Raw genomic sequence first — 14,362 nt, 5'->3', positions numbered from 1 at the left:
GCTGGTGACACTGTTGGGGATTTATTCAAAATTGAAGGCATACTGAACCAGCATGGCTACCATAGCATCTTGCAGCGGCATGCTATTCCATCCAGTTTGCGTTTAGTTGGACCATCATTTATTTTTCAACAGGCCAATGACCCCAAACACACCTCCAGGCTGTGTAAGGGCTATTTGACCAAGAAGGAGAGTGATGGGGAATGATCTGGCCTCCACAGTCACCAGACCTGAACCCGATTGAGATGGTTTGGGGTGAGCTGGACCGCAGAGTGAAGGCAAAAGGGCCAACAAGTGCTAAGCATCTCTGGGAACTCCTTCAAGACTGTTGGAAGAGCATTTCCGGTGACTACCTCTTGAAGCTCATCAAGAGAATGACAAGAGTGTGCAAAGCAGTAATCAAAGCAAAAGGTGGCTACTTTGAAGAACCTAGAATAGAAGACATATTTTCAGTTGTTTCACACCTTTTTGTTAATTATATAATTCCACGTGTGTAAATTCATAGTTTTGATGCCTTCAAAGTGAATCTACAATTTTCATAGTCATGAAAATAAAGAAAACTCTTTGAATGAGAAGGTGTGTCCAAACTTTTGGTCTGCACTGTATATACACTCACTGGCCACTTTATTAGGTACACCTGTCCAACTGTGTGTTAAGACTTAATTTCTAATCAGCCAATCACATGGCGGCAACTCAGTGCATTTAAGCATGTAGACATGGTCAAGACAATCTCCTGCAGTTCAAACCGAGCATCAGTATGGGGAAGAAAGGTGATTTGAGTGCCTTTGAACATGGCATGATTGTTGGTGCCAGAAGGGCTGGTCTGAGTATTTCAGAAACTGCTGATCTTCTGGGATTTTCACGCACAACCATCTCTAGGGTTTACAGAGAATGGTCCGAAAAAGAAAAAAAATCCAGTGAGCGGCAGTTCTGTGGCCGGAAATGCCTTGTTGATGCCAGAGGTCAGAGGAGAATGGGCAGACTGGTTCGAGCTGATAGAAAGGCAACAGTGACTCAAATTGCCACCCGTTACAACCAAGGTAGGCAGAAGAGCATCTCTGAACGCACAGTGCGTCGAACTTTGAGGCAGATGGGCTACAGCAGCAGAAGACCACACCGGGTACCACTCCTCTCAGCTAAGAACAGGAAACTGAGGCTACAATTTGCACAAGCTCATCGAAATTGGACAGTAGAAGATTGGAAAAACGTTGCCTGGTCTGATGAGTCTCGATTTCTGCTGCGACATTCGGATGGTAGGGTCAGAATTTGGCGTAAACAACATGAAAGCATGGATCCATCCTGCCTTGTATCAACGGTTCAGGCTGGTGGTGGTGGTGTCATGGTGTGGGGAATTTTTTCTTGGCACTCTTTGGGCCCCTTGGTACCAATTGAGCATCGTTGCAACGCCACAGCCTACCTGAGTATTGTTGCTGACCATGTCCATCCCTTTATGACCACAATGTACCCAACATCTGATGGCTACTTTCAGCAGGATAATGCGCCATGTCATAAAGCTCGAATCATCTCAGATTGGTTTCTTGAACATGACAATGAGTTCACTGTACTCAAATGGCCTCCTCAGTCACCAGATCTCAATCCAATAGAGCATCTTTGGGATGTGGTGGAACGGGAGATTCGCATCAGGGATGTGCAGCCGACAAATCTGCGCCAACTGTGTGATGCCATCATGTCAATATGGTCCAAAATCTCTGAGGAATGCTTCCAGCACCTTGTTGAATCTCTGCCACGAAGAATTGAGGCAGTTCTGAAGGCAAAAGGGGGTCCAACCCGTTACTAGCATGGTGTACCTAATAAAGTGGCCAGTGAGTGTATATAGGGTCACTTAGAAATTTCCTTATTTTTGAAAGAAAAGCACAGTTTTTTTCCAATGAAGCTAACATTAAATGATTCAGAAATACACTCTATACATTGTTAATTTGGTAAATGACTATTCTAGCTGCAAACGTCTGGTACGTAATGCAATATTTTCATAGGTGAATAGAGGCCCATTTCCAACAACCATCACTCCAGTGTTCTTATGGTACTTTGTGTTTGCTAACTGTGTAAGAAGGCTAATGGATGATTAGAATACCCTTGAAAACCCTTGTGCAAGTATGTTAGCACAGCTGAAAACAGTTTGGCTGATTAAAGAAACTATAAACCTGACCTTCCTTTGAGCTAGTTGAGAATCTGGAGCATTACATTTGTTGGTTCCATTAAACTCTCAAAATGGCCAGAAAAAAAGAACTTTCATGTGAAACTCGACAGCCTATTCTTGTTCTTAGAAATTAAGGCTATCCCATGCGAGAAATTGCCAAGAAACTAAATATTTCCTACAACGGTGTGTACCACTCCCTTCCAAGGAGAGCACAAACAGGCTCTAACCAGAGTAGAAAGAGATGTGAGAGGCCCCGCTGCACAACTGAGCAACAAGACAAGTTCATTAGAGTCTGTAGTTTGAGAAATCGACACCTCACAGGTCCTCAACTGGCAGCTTCATTAAATAGTACATGCAAAACACCAGTGTCAACATCTACAGTGAAGAGGCGACTCCGGGATGCTGGCCTTCAGGGCAGAGTGGCAAAGAAAAAGCCATATCTGAGACTGGCTAATAAAAGGAAAAGATCAATATGGGCAAAAGAACACAGACATTGGACAGAGGAAGATTGGAAAAAAGTGTTATGGACCGACGAATCCAAGTTTGAGGTGTTTGGATCACACAGAAGAACATTTGTGAGACGCAGAACAACTGAAAAGATGCCGGAAGAGTGCCTGACGCCATCTGTCAAGCATGGTGGAGGTAATGTGATGGTCTGGGGTTGCTTTGATTCTGGTAAAGTGGGAGATTTGTACAAGGTAAAAGGGATTCTGAATAAGGAAGGCTATCACTCCATTTTGCAACGCCATGCCATACCCTGTGGACAGTGCTTGATTGGAGCCAATTTCATCCTACAACAGGACAATGACCCAAAGCACACCTCCAAATTATGCAAGAACTATTTAGGGAAGAAGCCGGCAGCTGGTATTCTATCTGTAATGGAGTGGCCAGCGCAGTCACCAGATCTCAACCCCATTGAGCTGTTGTGGGAGCAGCTTGACCGTATGGTGCGCAAAAAGTGCCCATCAAGCAAAACCGACTTGTGGGAGGGGCTTCTGGAAGCATGGGGTGAAATGTCTCCAGATTACCTCAGCAAATTAACTGCTAGAATGCCAAAGGTCTGCAATGCTGGAATTGCTGCAAAGGAAGCATTCTGTGATGAAAGCAAAAGAGAAAATTATTATTACAAATAAAAATCTTTTTTTCGAACCTTGTCAATGTCTGGACGAGACTCTAAATTCATTTGGCAACTTACTTGATTAATAAAAGTATGAGATTTCATGGATAACACAAAATTGTCTGGGTCACCCCAAACTTTTGAACGGTAGTGTATATACAAGAAAAATTTGGGTGGGTACACCCAGGGGTAATAATAATCCTCACAACCAGAACAAAGTACATATACACATAAATCACATATTAAACGTTTTATCCTATTATGCACACACAAGAAGTTGCTCCATTAATTGTAGTATAGTAAGAGAGGACAAGTCTTCAGCATATCAGAAAGTCAATGGTAGAGGAGCCACAGTAAAACACACCATAGCACAAATAAACCCCTACTCTTATAGGCAAAGTTGCAGTCAGGAGACAGGGTATGTAAAGATGACGACGCATTTCCAAGTGAAACGCGCGTCGGGTGTGATGGATCCCTCAAATTCTTATATCCTCAGGTAACTATAACTCTTGGACCTAAGTTTACTATATGACTACCTCTGTTATGCTACCACAGCAGATATACTTGCATATCTTATTTTGCTTTCACCATTTTGCCTTATATATTATACATAGGGATGAGCAAGAAGTGAAATACTCGGACTCGCTGTACTCGTTACGAGTACCTACTAATACTCGGGTACTCGTAACGAGTAGCGAGTCCAATGTAAGTCTATGGGAAATAGGAGTAATGGGCGGAGAATGTGTGCGGGCGGAGACTGTGTGTGCGTGGAGAATGTGTGTGCAGAATATGTGCGGGGGTTTGTGGGGCTGTGTGTGTGTGCGGGGCTGTGCCAGGCTCTGCGGCCTCTGCCAGTGCTGTGCGGGGCCTGTGCGGGGGTATGCGGGCTGTGTCAGCATCGTCCGATTGGACTTTTTGTCCCATCCGGCTATGCCTGCTACAGTGACAGCATTAGCGGATGATGGGAAAGTAGTATTCCCATCATCCGGCTAATGTGAATGTAAAAAAAAAAAAAAAAAAAGACATACAGAACATACAACATTTAACAGACTACATACTCACACCTAATTCCCCAAAGCCATCGATCACCTGTTGAAAAAATTAAAATAATAAAGCAACCTATACTCACCTTTCAACCGTAATCCCATTAATAACAAGGGTCCCACGTCGATTCCCCATGGAGAGCAGCCGCATCAGCTGATGCGACCGCTCTCCAGGGGCTCCAGCAATACAGTGACGCTGCGCAGCCAGCTAATCACAGTAATGCCACAACTTAGAAGGCAGCGGCTTTACTGTGATTGGCTAACACATGCCGGGTGGGAGATCCAAATATTGCGAGGCGATTAGTGAAATTTACTCACTCGCCGAGTACCGAATCCTAACGAGTATACTCGCTCATCCCTAATTATACATCTTTACATACACTATCTCCTGACTGCAAAGTTGCATTTTACAGTAAAAGCCATAGTCTGTAAACAACTGACAACACAGCAAAGGGATCTAATTGCTGAAAGTTATCAGTCAGGAGAAAGGGAAAACACATTTTCAAGACATTGAATCTATCATAGTTAAAGGGAACCTGTCAGCAGGATCGTGTACAGTAACCTACAGACAGTGTCAGGTCAGCGCCGTTATACTGATTACACTGATACCTTGGTTGATGAAATCCGTCTTATGGTTGTTCTTTAATCTTTATTTTCAGTTTTGTGTTAATGATATCCTCGTGCCCTAAGGCGGGGTTGAGGTATGTGGTGCTCTGATTATATATTCATAATGCAGACTGCTGACTGGTCACTGATCCCTCACTGCCCCGCCCCTTAGTTTGCATAATGAATATGGGTCGCCCTCCCAGGGCCGTGGGGTACTCGGAGCCGGGCCCGTTGATTTCAATGGGAAGTGTCACGGCAGCGGTGACCCGGTCCGTGACCCTGGGCGTCCATGTATAAGAGATAGTGTGGATGATGATTAAAGTTTATAAGTGGGTGATTTGTGATGCCACCTGTGGTGTTCGGCAATGAAGATGTTAAGCCGACGCTGCAGACAGATCCTCTGGGACAGATGGTGTGGTGCAGCAATGATGTTGTGGCCCTCCACAGGTAGGGCTGTAGTACCAGGGCAGTGTAGATGAAGAGCTAGTGAGGAGAGCGTAATGGTGCAGTGTAAAGCACAGAGATGTAGCAGTGCTGAGTGGGTTGGCGCAGGAATAAGCGGAGGACACCAGGGCATGTAGTTCCAAAGCTTTACTCACAGTCTGTTGTGCATACAGGTGCCCGCCTCGGTGCTGTGTCCTCCAGGTCAGGGGCTCAGCCAACCTCCAGGCAAGATGAAGTACTCCGTTCCAACACTCCGCCAACATATGTGCCTTTTCTGAACGTCTCCCTTCTAGCGCCTATTTGAAGTACTCTCAGTACTGAGTTACACTGGAGATCCTCCTTTCAGATGTTCTTAGAACTCTACTTGTACGGCAGACAGCTGTAGCCTGCTTCGGGGACACCTTGCTACTAAGTCCCGGCTCACTCACGTTGCTGTTGTGCCCCCAAGTCTTGTGTGGGAATAAAGTGGTGACTACTTCTATTCCTCCGGTGTCTGCTGCAGGACCATTAGTATCCATACAACCTCGGGGCCGGACCCCGGCCATGCGCTTAGAACTTGAGGAAGGACCCTGCTCTGACCCTAGTCCTTAGTTCTCTTCTTCTCGTTACGTTCCGTACAAATCTTTCTTTCTTATGGAGTATTAGGCTTTCTATATCTCTTTCTCGTGCCAGCAGTCTCAGGTCAATGAAGATATTGCAGCACCTCCTTCCATCCATCCCACTCAGGGGATCTTCTCCCTGACTTCTCGTCAGACTGACTGACCTAGTCCTAATCATCTCCCACTCTCTGGTGCAGACTAAGCTCCACCCGCCTCCCAGCACGTTTCGTGTTCCAAGCAGGGAGCCACCAAAGGGTGCTTTGCTACACTACTATGTTGTGTGGGATGCAGGTGTTGGAGCGTGGTCAGGTGTCTCCACCTTACCTGAATGGTGGGGTACCACACCTCAGGAGGAGGTGCAGTACCTCTGTGGCGACTGAACCTTCAAGGGCGCCACAAATATACTAATGTGCGTATTTGAAAAAAAGCAAGTCACTTAATCAAAATGTCGGCGCCTTGGGTGCCTGCGCACTCTTTCTTATTGGTTAGTGCCTATTATCTTCCTGTGGTTCAAAGTAAAAAAATCACCATCAGTATGGCGTCGTTGGGTGCACCTGCACATTAGCAACTATCGTGTTCTGATAGATGTTACTGCGCAAGTGCCACCGCCGGCACCATTTTGTTGTAGTGTACTTATTTTGGCAGCAGCAACAAGGAGCCAGCGGTTCATTATCCCTATATATAGGTGAGCGATCCCACAGACATTCATCACATCTGCATATATTATTATACAGCCGAGTTACAGTCATTCTGTTACTTATTGCAGAGGATATAGAGCAGCATGGAACCCGATATACAGGTCTCTTGTCATGTCACCGCTCCGGGGATCCACACTATTCCCAGCAAGTACAAGAAGCCGTAAGTAATGGGATATCACTCCACCTATAAATTATTCTATTCTGTCAGAATTGTCATTCAGGAATCAGAGAAAGCTGGGTGACAGCGATAATGGCGGCCATATTGAATGCTGATGGCCACTCAGCGTTCTTCCAAACGAGTGAACAGTAGGGAGGGGATGGCACCAGGCGAATTGTCCTGGCACTGGCTGACTCGGCCCGTCCGTGCTTTACACTCAGCCTTCACCCACCTTAAATAATTCTCGCTTGATCCGACCCTTGAGAAAATCCTTCATGAACTTGGTATTTTGTGCATCGTCGTGAGATTTCTTCGTTCCTTCCTTGAGAAGCTCGGATAGATCTGTAGGCCTAGAGAAGACGAGAGGAAGACCCGTTCAGACAAGATGGCTGACATCGTAAGTTACCAAGAGGACGATGGTTCTCGTTTAACCCTTTCACGACCATTTTTACGTTTTCGGGTTTTGCTCCCCTTCTTCCCAGACCCATAACTTTTTTTTTTTTATTTTTCCATAAATATGGCCGTATGAGGGCTTGCTTTTTTGCGGGACGAATTATACTTTTGAACAAGAGCAATGGTTTCACCATATAGTCTAATGGAAGTCGGGGAAAAAATTCCAACTGCAAAAAACTGCATTTCTACCATTACTTTTTTCTTTTAAAAGTTATATGCACTATCGCGCGGCCTCACGCTAAGCACCGTGGAGATCGGGTACAGGTGTCAGCTCTGTGTGAGAGCTGACACCCTGCAGCAACGCCCACGATTGGTGCTATCATTTAACCCCTCTGATGCCGCTATCAATAGTGACAGCAACATAGAGGAACATAATTCCCTGCGCGCTTCCATCAGAATAATGCGATACGATCACGTTGTACTGATGATTTCCACGGAGACCCCGGGCCGCAAGATGTAATCACATTGACCCGAAGAATAAAGCTGCCTTACCAATTTTACCACACACAGAACGGTATATAAAAAAACAAACAAAAAGCAATTCCTGAATTGCTGGGTTTTATTCATTCTGTCTCCCATAAATTGGAATAGGAAACGATCAAACAATGTCAGGGCCCAAAAATGATACCAATAAAAACATCAACTCGTCCCGCAAAAAAACAAACTATCACATCACTCTGTGGGTCAAAATATGGAAAAATTATAGCTCTCAAAACGTGGTGACGCAAAAACTAGTTTTCGCAATAAAAAGTATCTGTTAGTGTGTGACATCTGCCAAACATAAAAACCCGATATAAATCTGATATTGCTGTAATCGCACCGACCCGAAGAATAAAGCCGCCTTAACACTTTTACCGCACAAAGAATGGCGTAAAAAAATAAATAAAACCAATTCTTCATCTGCTGTTGATTTTTTCATTCTGCCTCCCAAAGATCACAATAAGGCTCGGTGCACATTTATCCTGCACTCTGCGCTGAGCGCTTACACCGGAGTTCCCATGTAAATCTCTGAAATATGTGATTCAGGCATAACCCCTGGCTGAAGATTCCCTATAATGAGGCAGATGGAGGCACTGTGGACGCCCTCTGACCTGTGATCCAGCGTTGCTTGTCTTTTTAGGATTGCATAAAAGTGCCATCGGCCACAGTTTTGTGCACTTCTGAAAAGAAGGACACTGCCGAATAGAGGCCAGACAGAGTCCAGAGTAACTCTTCCTCCTCATTATAGTGAATAGATCCATCAGGGGTTTCATCTGTCATGTCATTCGGTGATTTAGATGGAAATCCCGATGTAAGAGCTCAGCGTAGCGTGCCGGATAAATGTAATCATAAATGGTATGTAAAATGTTCCCAATAAAAGTTTCAACTCAATCCACAAAAAAAGCAAGTCCTCAATCAGGTGCGTCATCTGTTAATGGAAATATAGAGGCTTCCACGTTACTGGTAGCACAAAGGCTCTGGAAAAGCGAAATGGCTCCTCACCCGCCAAAAGAAATTCAGCAAATTCTCTGTTCCCAAATCCAAATGCCGCCCTCCCTTCTGAGCCCCAGTGTGCCTAAACCACATTTAGCGCCCACAGGTTTGGCATTTCTGTAGTGAAGAGAGCCAGCCTAACTTACAGGTGCATGTCTCCAGAAGCATGAGCTGGGCATAATGTACTGTGACGACAACATACTGGTCACTACAAAGGCAGTTTGCAATTTTCACTTAGCAGCATCCACTGCTGCCTACTTCTGGAAAACACCCATGGAGTCAAAATCATCACTACACCTGTAGATAAATTCCTAAAGGGTTAGAATTTCCAAAATGGGGGTCACTTGAGGGGGGATTCTGCTTTTCTAGCACTTAGGGGCTCTTTATATGGAATCTGCAAACTATTCTAGGAAAATCTGCATTCCGGGAGGCAAATAGCGCTCTGTCCCTCCCGAGTCTCTCCGTAAGTCTAAGTAGCACTGTACAGCCACATATGGGGTATTGCCACGTTCAGTAGAAATTGTGGGACAAATTTTGGTGCAATTTTTACCCATTTCCCAGTATGAAAATGTGAAACTTGGGGCTAACACACAATCTTGGTGGTAATAATGTAAATTATTTTATCTTCACTGCCCAATGATAGAAAAGTCTCTGACACGCCTGTGGTATCAATATAATCACTGCACCCCTAGATGAATTCATTAAGAGACTTTGTTTGTAAAATGGGGTCACTTATGAGGGGTTCTGCTGTTCTGGCACCTCAGGGGTAACATGGTACCTACAAACAAGTGCAGCAAAATCTGCACTGTAATATGGCGCTACTTCCCTTCTGAGCTTTGCACTGTGACTCAAAAGTAGTTTTCGACGACATATGGAATATCTGTAAACTCAGGAGAAGTTGCACAACAAATTTTGGGGTCCATTTTATCCTGCTACCCTTGTGAAAATACGAAATTTGGAGAAAAAAAAAGGATTTTTGCGTGAAAAATGTGATTTTTTTTTTTTTTTATTTTCATGGCTTAACGTTATAAACTTCTGTGATGCACCTGGGGGTTCAAGGTGCTCAATACACATCTACATAAGTTCTCTAAAGGGTCTAGTTTCCAAAATGGGGTCACTTGTGAGGGGTTACCTCTGTTTAGGCATATCAGGGGCTCTCCAAACGCAACATAGCGTCCGCTAATTATTCCTGCAAATTTTGCATTCAAAAAGTCAAATAACGCCCCTTCCCTTCCAAACCTTGTGGTGAGCCCAAGCAGTTGTTTTCCTCCACATATTGGGTTTCGGAATACTCAGGAGAAATTGCACAACAAATTTTATGTTGCAATTTCTCCTGTTACTCTTATGAAAGTGCAAAATTTGGAGCTAAAAAATATTTATCTGGGAAAAATGTGATTTTTTTTTTAATTTTCTCGGGTCTACGTTATAAACTTCTGTGAAGCACCTGTGGGTTCAAGGTGTTCAATACACATCTAGATAAGTTCCCTAAGGCTGAGTTCACACGTGGCGCTTTTTTCGCGTTTCCGCGACGGTTTTAACCGCGCGATTTTGCCGCGAAAACGCGAAAAATAAGCATCCCATGCATTCCTATGGGATTCCGCAATGCTGTGCTAATGCTGCGTTTTTTACCGCGGCGGAATCGCTTTGCGGTAAAAACCGCAGCATGCTCATTAATTTTGCGGAATCGCGGCGATCCCGCACCCATAGGAATGCATTGTTTTGCTTACTTTCTGCATGTGGCTGTGCACACCATGTGAGAAGTAAGCAGAACATTTGCGGATGGTACCCACGGTCCGGAGGAGAGGAGACTGTCCTCCGGGCTTTGGGTACCATATCCCTGTAAAAAATAGAATTTAACATAAAAAATAATGTTATTCTCACCTTCCAACGTCCCGCGCAACCTTCCTGCCTCTCTCCAAGCTCCCGGTCCCAGTAATCCTTTGCGAGTGATGACGTCCGTTCTCGCGAGATCGCGAAGTCTCGCGGTCATCGCGAATGACCGCGAGACGTCGCGATCCCTCGAGAACGGACGTCATCGCGGTAATTCGCGCAAAGGACTACTGGAACCGGGAGCGTGGAGAGAGGCGGGAAGGCTGCGCGGGACGTCGGAAGGTGAGAATAACAATATTTTTTTTTTTTATTATTATTTTTTTACATGCTATCTTTTACTATTGATGCCGCATAGGCGGCCTCAATAGTAAAAAGTTGGTCACACTCGTCAAACACTATGTTTGACGAGTGTGACCAACCTGTCAATCAGTTCTCAAAGCGATGCTCCAGATCGCTTGGAAAACGCTAGCAATTCTGCAAGCTATGTACGCTTGCAAAATGCTAGTTTTTCCGTGGGAAAATCGCGGGAATTTAAAATGCGATTTTCCTGTGGAATGGAATTACGGAATTCTTGCGGTAATTTCCACGAGAGTTCCGGTACGTGTGAACTTAGCCTAAGGGGTAATGTTTGGAAAATGGTGTCACTTGTTAGGAGTTTCCACTGTTTAGGCACATCAGGGGCTCTCCTAACATGACATGGCGTCCTCTAATTATTCTAGCAAACTTTACAATCAAAAAGTCAAATGGCGCTCCTTCCCTTCCCAGCCCTGCTGTGCGTCCAAGTAGTAGAGTTCCCCCTTATATGGGGTATCGACATGATCAGGAGAAATTGCACAAAAAATTGTATGGTCCATTTTCTCCTATTTCCCTTGCGAAAGTAAAATTTTTGTGAAAGAATAGTAAATGTTTATTTTTTTCCTTCCACATTCCAAAAATCCCTGTGAAGCACCTGAAGGGTTAATAAACTTCTTGAATGTGGTTTTTAGCACCTTGAGGGGTGCAGTTTTTAGAATGGTGTCACTTTTGGGCATTTTCAGACATATAGACCCCTCAAAGTCACTTCAAATGTGAGGTGGTCCCTAAAGAAAATGGTGTTGCAAATTTTGTCATAAAATTGAGAAATCGCTGGTCTACTTGTAACCCTTATAACTTTCTAACAAAAAAAATATTATGCTCATGTAGAGGTATATGTGATTGATGTTATCTAGTCACATGAAAGTGAACACAAGCCAAGAGCCAAAGCCAGAATCTTTAATGTAATGACCTTAATAACCCTAGGTGTGCCGAGACGTGTACAGGTGGACTGTTACATAATCCGAGCTCCAACCCTGCCTGTATACCCTGAGGGTCTTCATTATGGCGTATAATTATAAGAAGAGCACTCCCTTCTATATCTCCAACATATTGCAATACAGGTTAGAGCGGGACACAAGAGCTGGCAATCCAAGATGACATGGGGAATGCAGCTCACTACTAAGACGTAATCCTGTACATCGCTGCAGAACGGGTCACCGCCACATAATTTGCGCAGATCCCCCTCTCACCTCAGGAGCTGGTGGTCCTCCTCTCCGGACGCGGCTCCATAAATCCTACTGTCTTCCTGTGCGGTGGACATGGTGTCTGTGTTCCGTGTAAGGATAAAAAAAAGTTCCAGTCCTGTGTTAATAACAAAAAAGATAGAAGTCAATGAGGCAAGAGAACGTGAAGCCTAGAGGATCCAGAAGCAACGCCCCTCCGATGCAGATAGCCAGACCCCTGCCGGGTCCTGTCACCCTGTAAATGCCATCTACTGTGTGACTAAGTTGCCCCCTTACACTTACTGCATGCAACGATCCGGGTTTGGATTGGAGACCTAGTATGGCAACCACTAGTGGTAGCACAGGGTAGGTAGCGTGGTCAGTGGATAGCCAGAGGTCGGTAAACAGGAACAGCAGTATGATGTGGAGGAGCAACAGGTGAGAGCTCCACTAAAGGCTGGAAACTCAATAATTTCACAAAGTTGTGCAAGGTTGGGATTAAATAGGGTGTTCAATTTGGAATCAGAGTGGAGCCAATCAGGAAAACACAAGGTGGAGCCAGACAGTAACAACAGGTACCGGTGTGTAAAAAAAAAGCAAGGAGCTGTCCATAGAGCCGATTAGCTCAGAAGGAAGAGCTGTTCCCTGACACACAGGAATCAGTAAGTATGAGTCCTGACAAGGAGGAATGTGGCACACCATAAGAAAAAAATGAAAAAAGTTTATTCGGCAATCATGCCATGGTTAAAAACATGTACAAAACCTTACGCGTTTCAGGTGCAAAAAAACGCCCCCTTACTCATAGGATACAAATATAAAAGATTGTGAACAATATAGAACAAGAAAACACCAATCACAATACATCAGTAATTACAACATATGCGTGAACCTGTGAGAAATGCACTAAAGATTGGAGAACAGATTCAATAGAGCGAAAACAAATCGTTTCTTGAATTCGTGCCTTTAGGAAATCTCGTGTCCAACTTCAAAATCCAATACGCTTCTCTTGTAGTGAGAATTCTCTGTTTATCACCGCCACGGACAGGACAAAAAAATTTTTCAAAAGCATAAAAAGAAAAATTTGTGACATCATCATGATGAGTATTGACAAAATGCTTGGATGCACCCGAATAAGACGCATTTTTATTCTGAATGTTAGAAATATTTTCAGCAATTTGTTTTTTAATTTTTCTTGTGGTGCACCCAATATATTGCATTTGGCAAGGAACACAACAAATACAATATACTACATACTGGGTGTCGCAATTCAAAAAAAAAGAATTGATAGTGGCAGAAAAATCTCCAAAAGAACTAACTGATTTAGTTTTATCCATAGCAAATTTGCAAACGTTACACCTGCTGCTGGCACACCTGAGAAAACCTTTGGCTGATAAGCACCTGCAAAAAATAGGAATGATCAAACATAAAAAAAAAAAAATGATGTTTGAGTAGATACATGAGCGACCTGATAATGAAATTCTTCAAAGGGGAAGATCAATTGCTGTAATGGTCCAAGTGATGATTTATAGCCTTGATTGCCAATGTGTGAGGAATAGACGAGTACAGATTAACAACATCACATGTAAAAAAATAGAAATTGTCCTCCAAAAGGACATTCTCCAGAGACATTAGCACAGAGGAGGAATCTTTTAAATATCCAGGCACCCTGGAGGTCAAAGGATATATATATAATCATTAACCCACTGTTAGGGTCGGCGGAACGCACCAAATATAAATAATAGGAGGCGCGTTCGCCGCCCGGGGTCCACCGTGCGGTAGGTGACAAGACCGCTGCTGGACAACGGCAGATACGCTAGGAGTGCGATACAGCGCTCGGGTTAACGTCACCCGAGAGCCTGAGAGTGGACTCTGTTGAGTCACAGAGACGTCTGAATATACAATAGACGTGAAGGCTGAACCTGTTAGCTGCACAGGTCAGCCGACGTGTGGCGTCGCAGCCGCGAACACCAAAAGCTGCTGCTACTGAAGCGCGGCCGTAACTGAAGCCGCTAAGCGACGGTGCCGGAGGAGCCGGGCGCCGACGGACGCTAGTGTAGGTGAGGAAGGCTCAGTGGCATGTAGCTTGCCACAATCTGGAGCTGACTAACCCAACATACTGTCACCATTCGTAATATCCAAGGGAAGGGGTTTCATAATAAGTCAGTCACCAGTCCATGCATCCATCACCATACACACACAGCATAATATGCTACACTAGCGCATGGCCGAGCCGCCATGCGGGCTTTTTATAGCCATGCGCTTCCGGGACC

At 44.5% G+C, this 14,362-nt stretch overlaps 2 protein-coding genes across 2 annotated transcripts in view; both read right to left on the bottom strand.

The window, feature by feature from the left end:
- Positions 1 to 7,130, bottom strand: part of CDKL4 (cyclin dependent kinase like 4) — an 88,840-nt gene extending 81,710 nt beyond the window's left edge. The window contains exon 1 of the mRNA XM_073558658.1: positions 7,052 to 7,130. The gene's annotated coding sequence lies outside the window, so the exon portion shown is untranslated. The remainder of the gene's footprint in view (positions 1 to 7,051) is intronic.
- LOC141069223 (heme oxygenase 2-like) overlaps positions 1 to 12,575 on the bottom strand; it is a 35,699-nt gene extending 23,124 nt beyond the window's left edge. Inside the window, exons 1-3 of the mRNA XM_073558659.1 lie at positions 12,396 to 12,575; positions 12,120 to 12,231; positions 7,052 to 7,169 (exon numbers count right to left, since the gene is read on the bottom strand). Of these exons, the coding sequence (XP_073414760.1) occupies positions 7,052 to 7,169; positions 12,120 to 12,190 (189 nt within the window). The 5' untranslated portion in view covers positions 12,191 to 12,231; positions 12,396 to 12,575. The remainder of the gene's footprint in view (positions 1 to 7,051; positions 7,170 to 12,119; positions 12,232 to 12,395) is intronic.
- Between the last annotated feature and the right edge of the window lie 1,787 nt (positions 12,576 to 14,362).

This window comes from Dendrobates tinctorius, unplaced genomic scaffold, assembly GCF_039654945.1.
Source record: "Dendrobates tinctorius isolate UK_male_01 unplaced genomic scaffold, ASM3965494v1 ptg000257l, whole genome shotgun sequence".
Lineage (NCBI taxonomy): Eukaryota > Metazoa > Chordata > Amphibia > Anura > Dendrobatidae > Dendrobates > Dendrobates tinctorius.
This window is presented reverse-complemented; position numbering and strand designations above follow the sequence as displayed.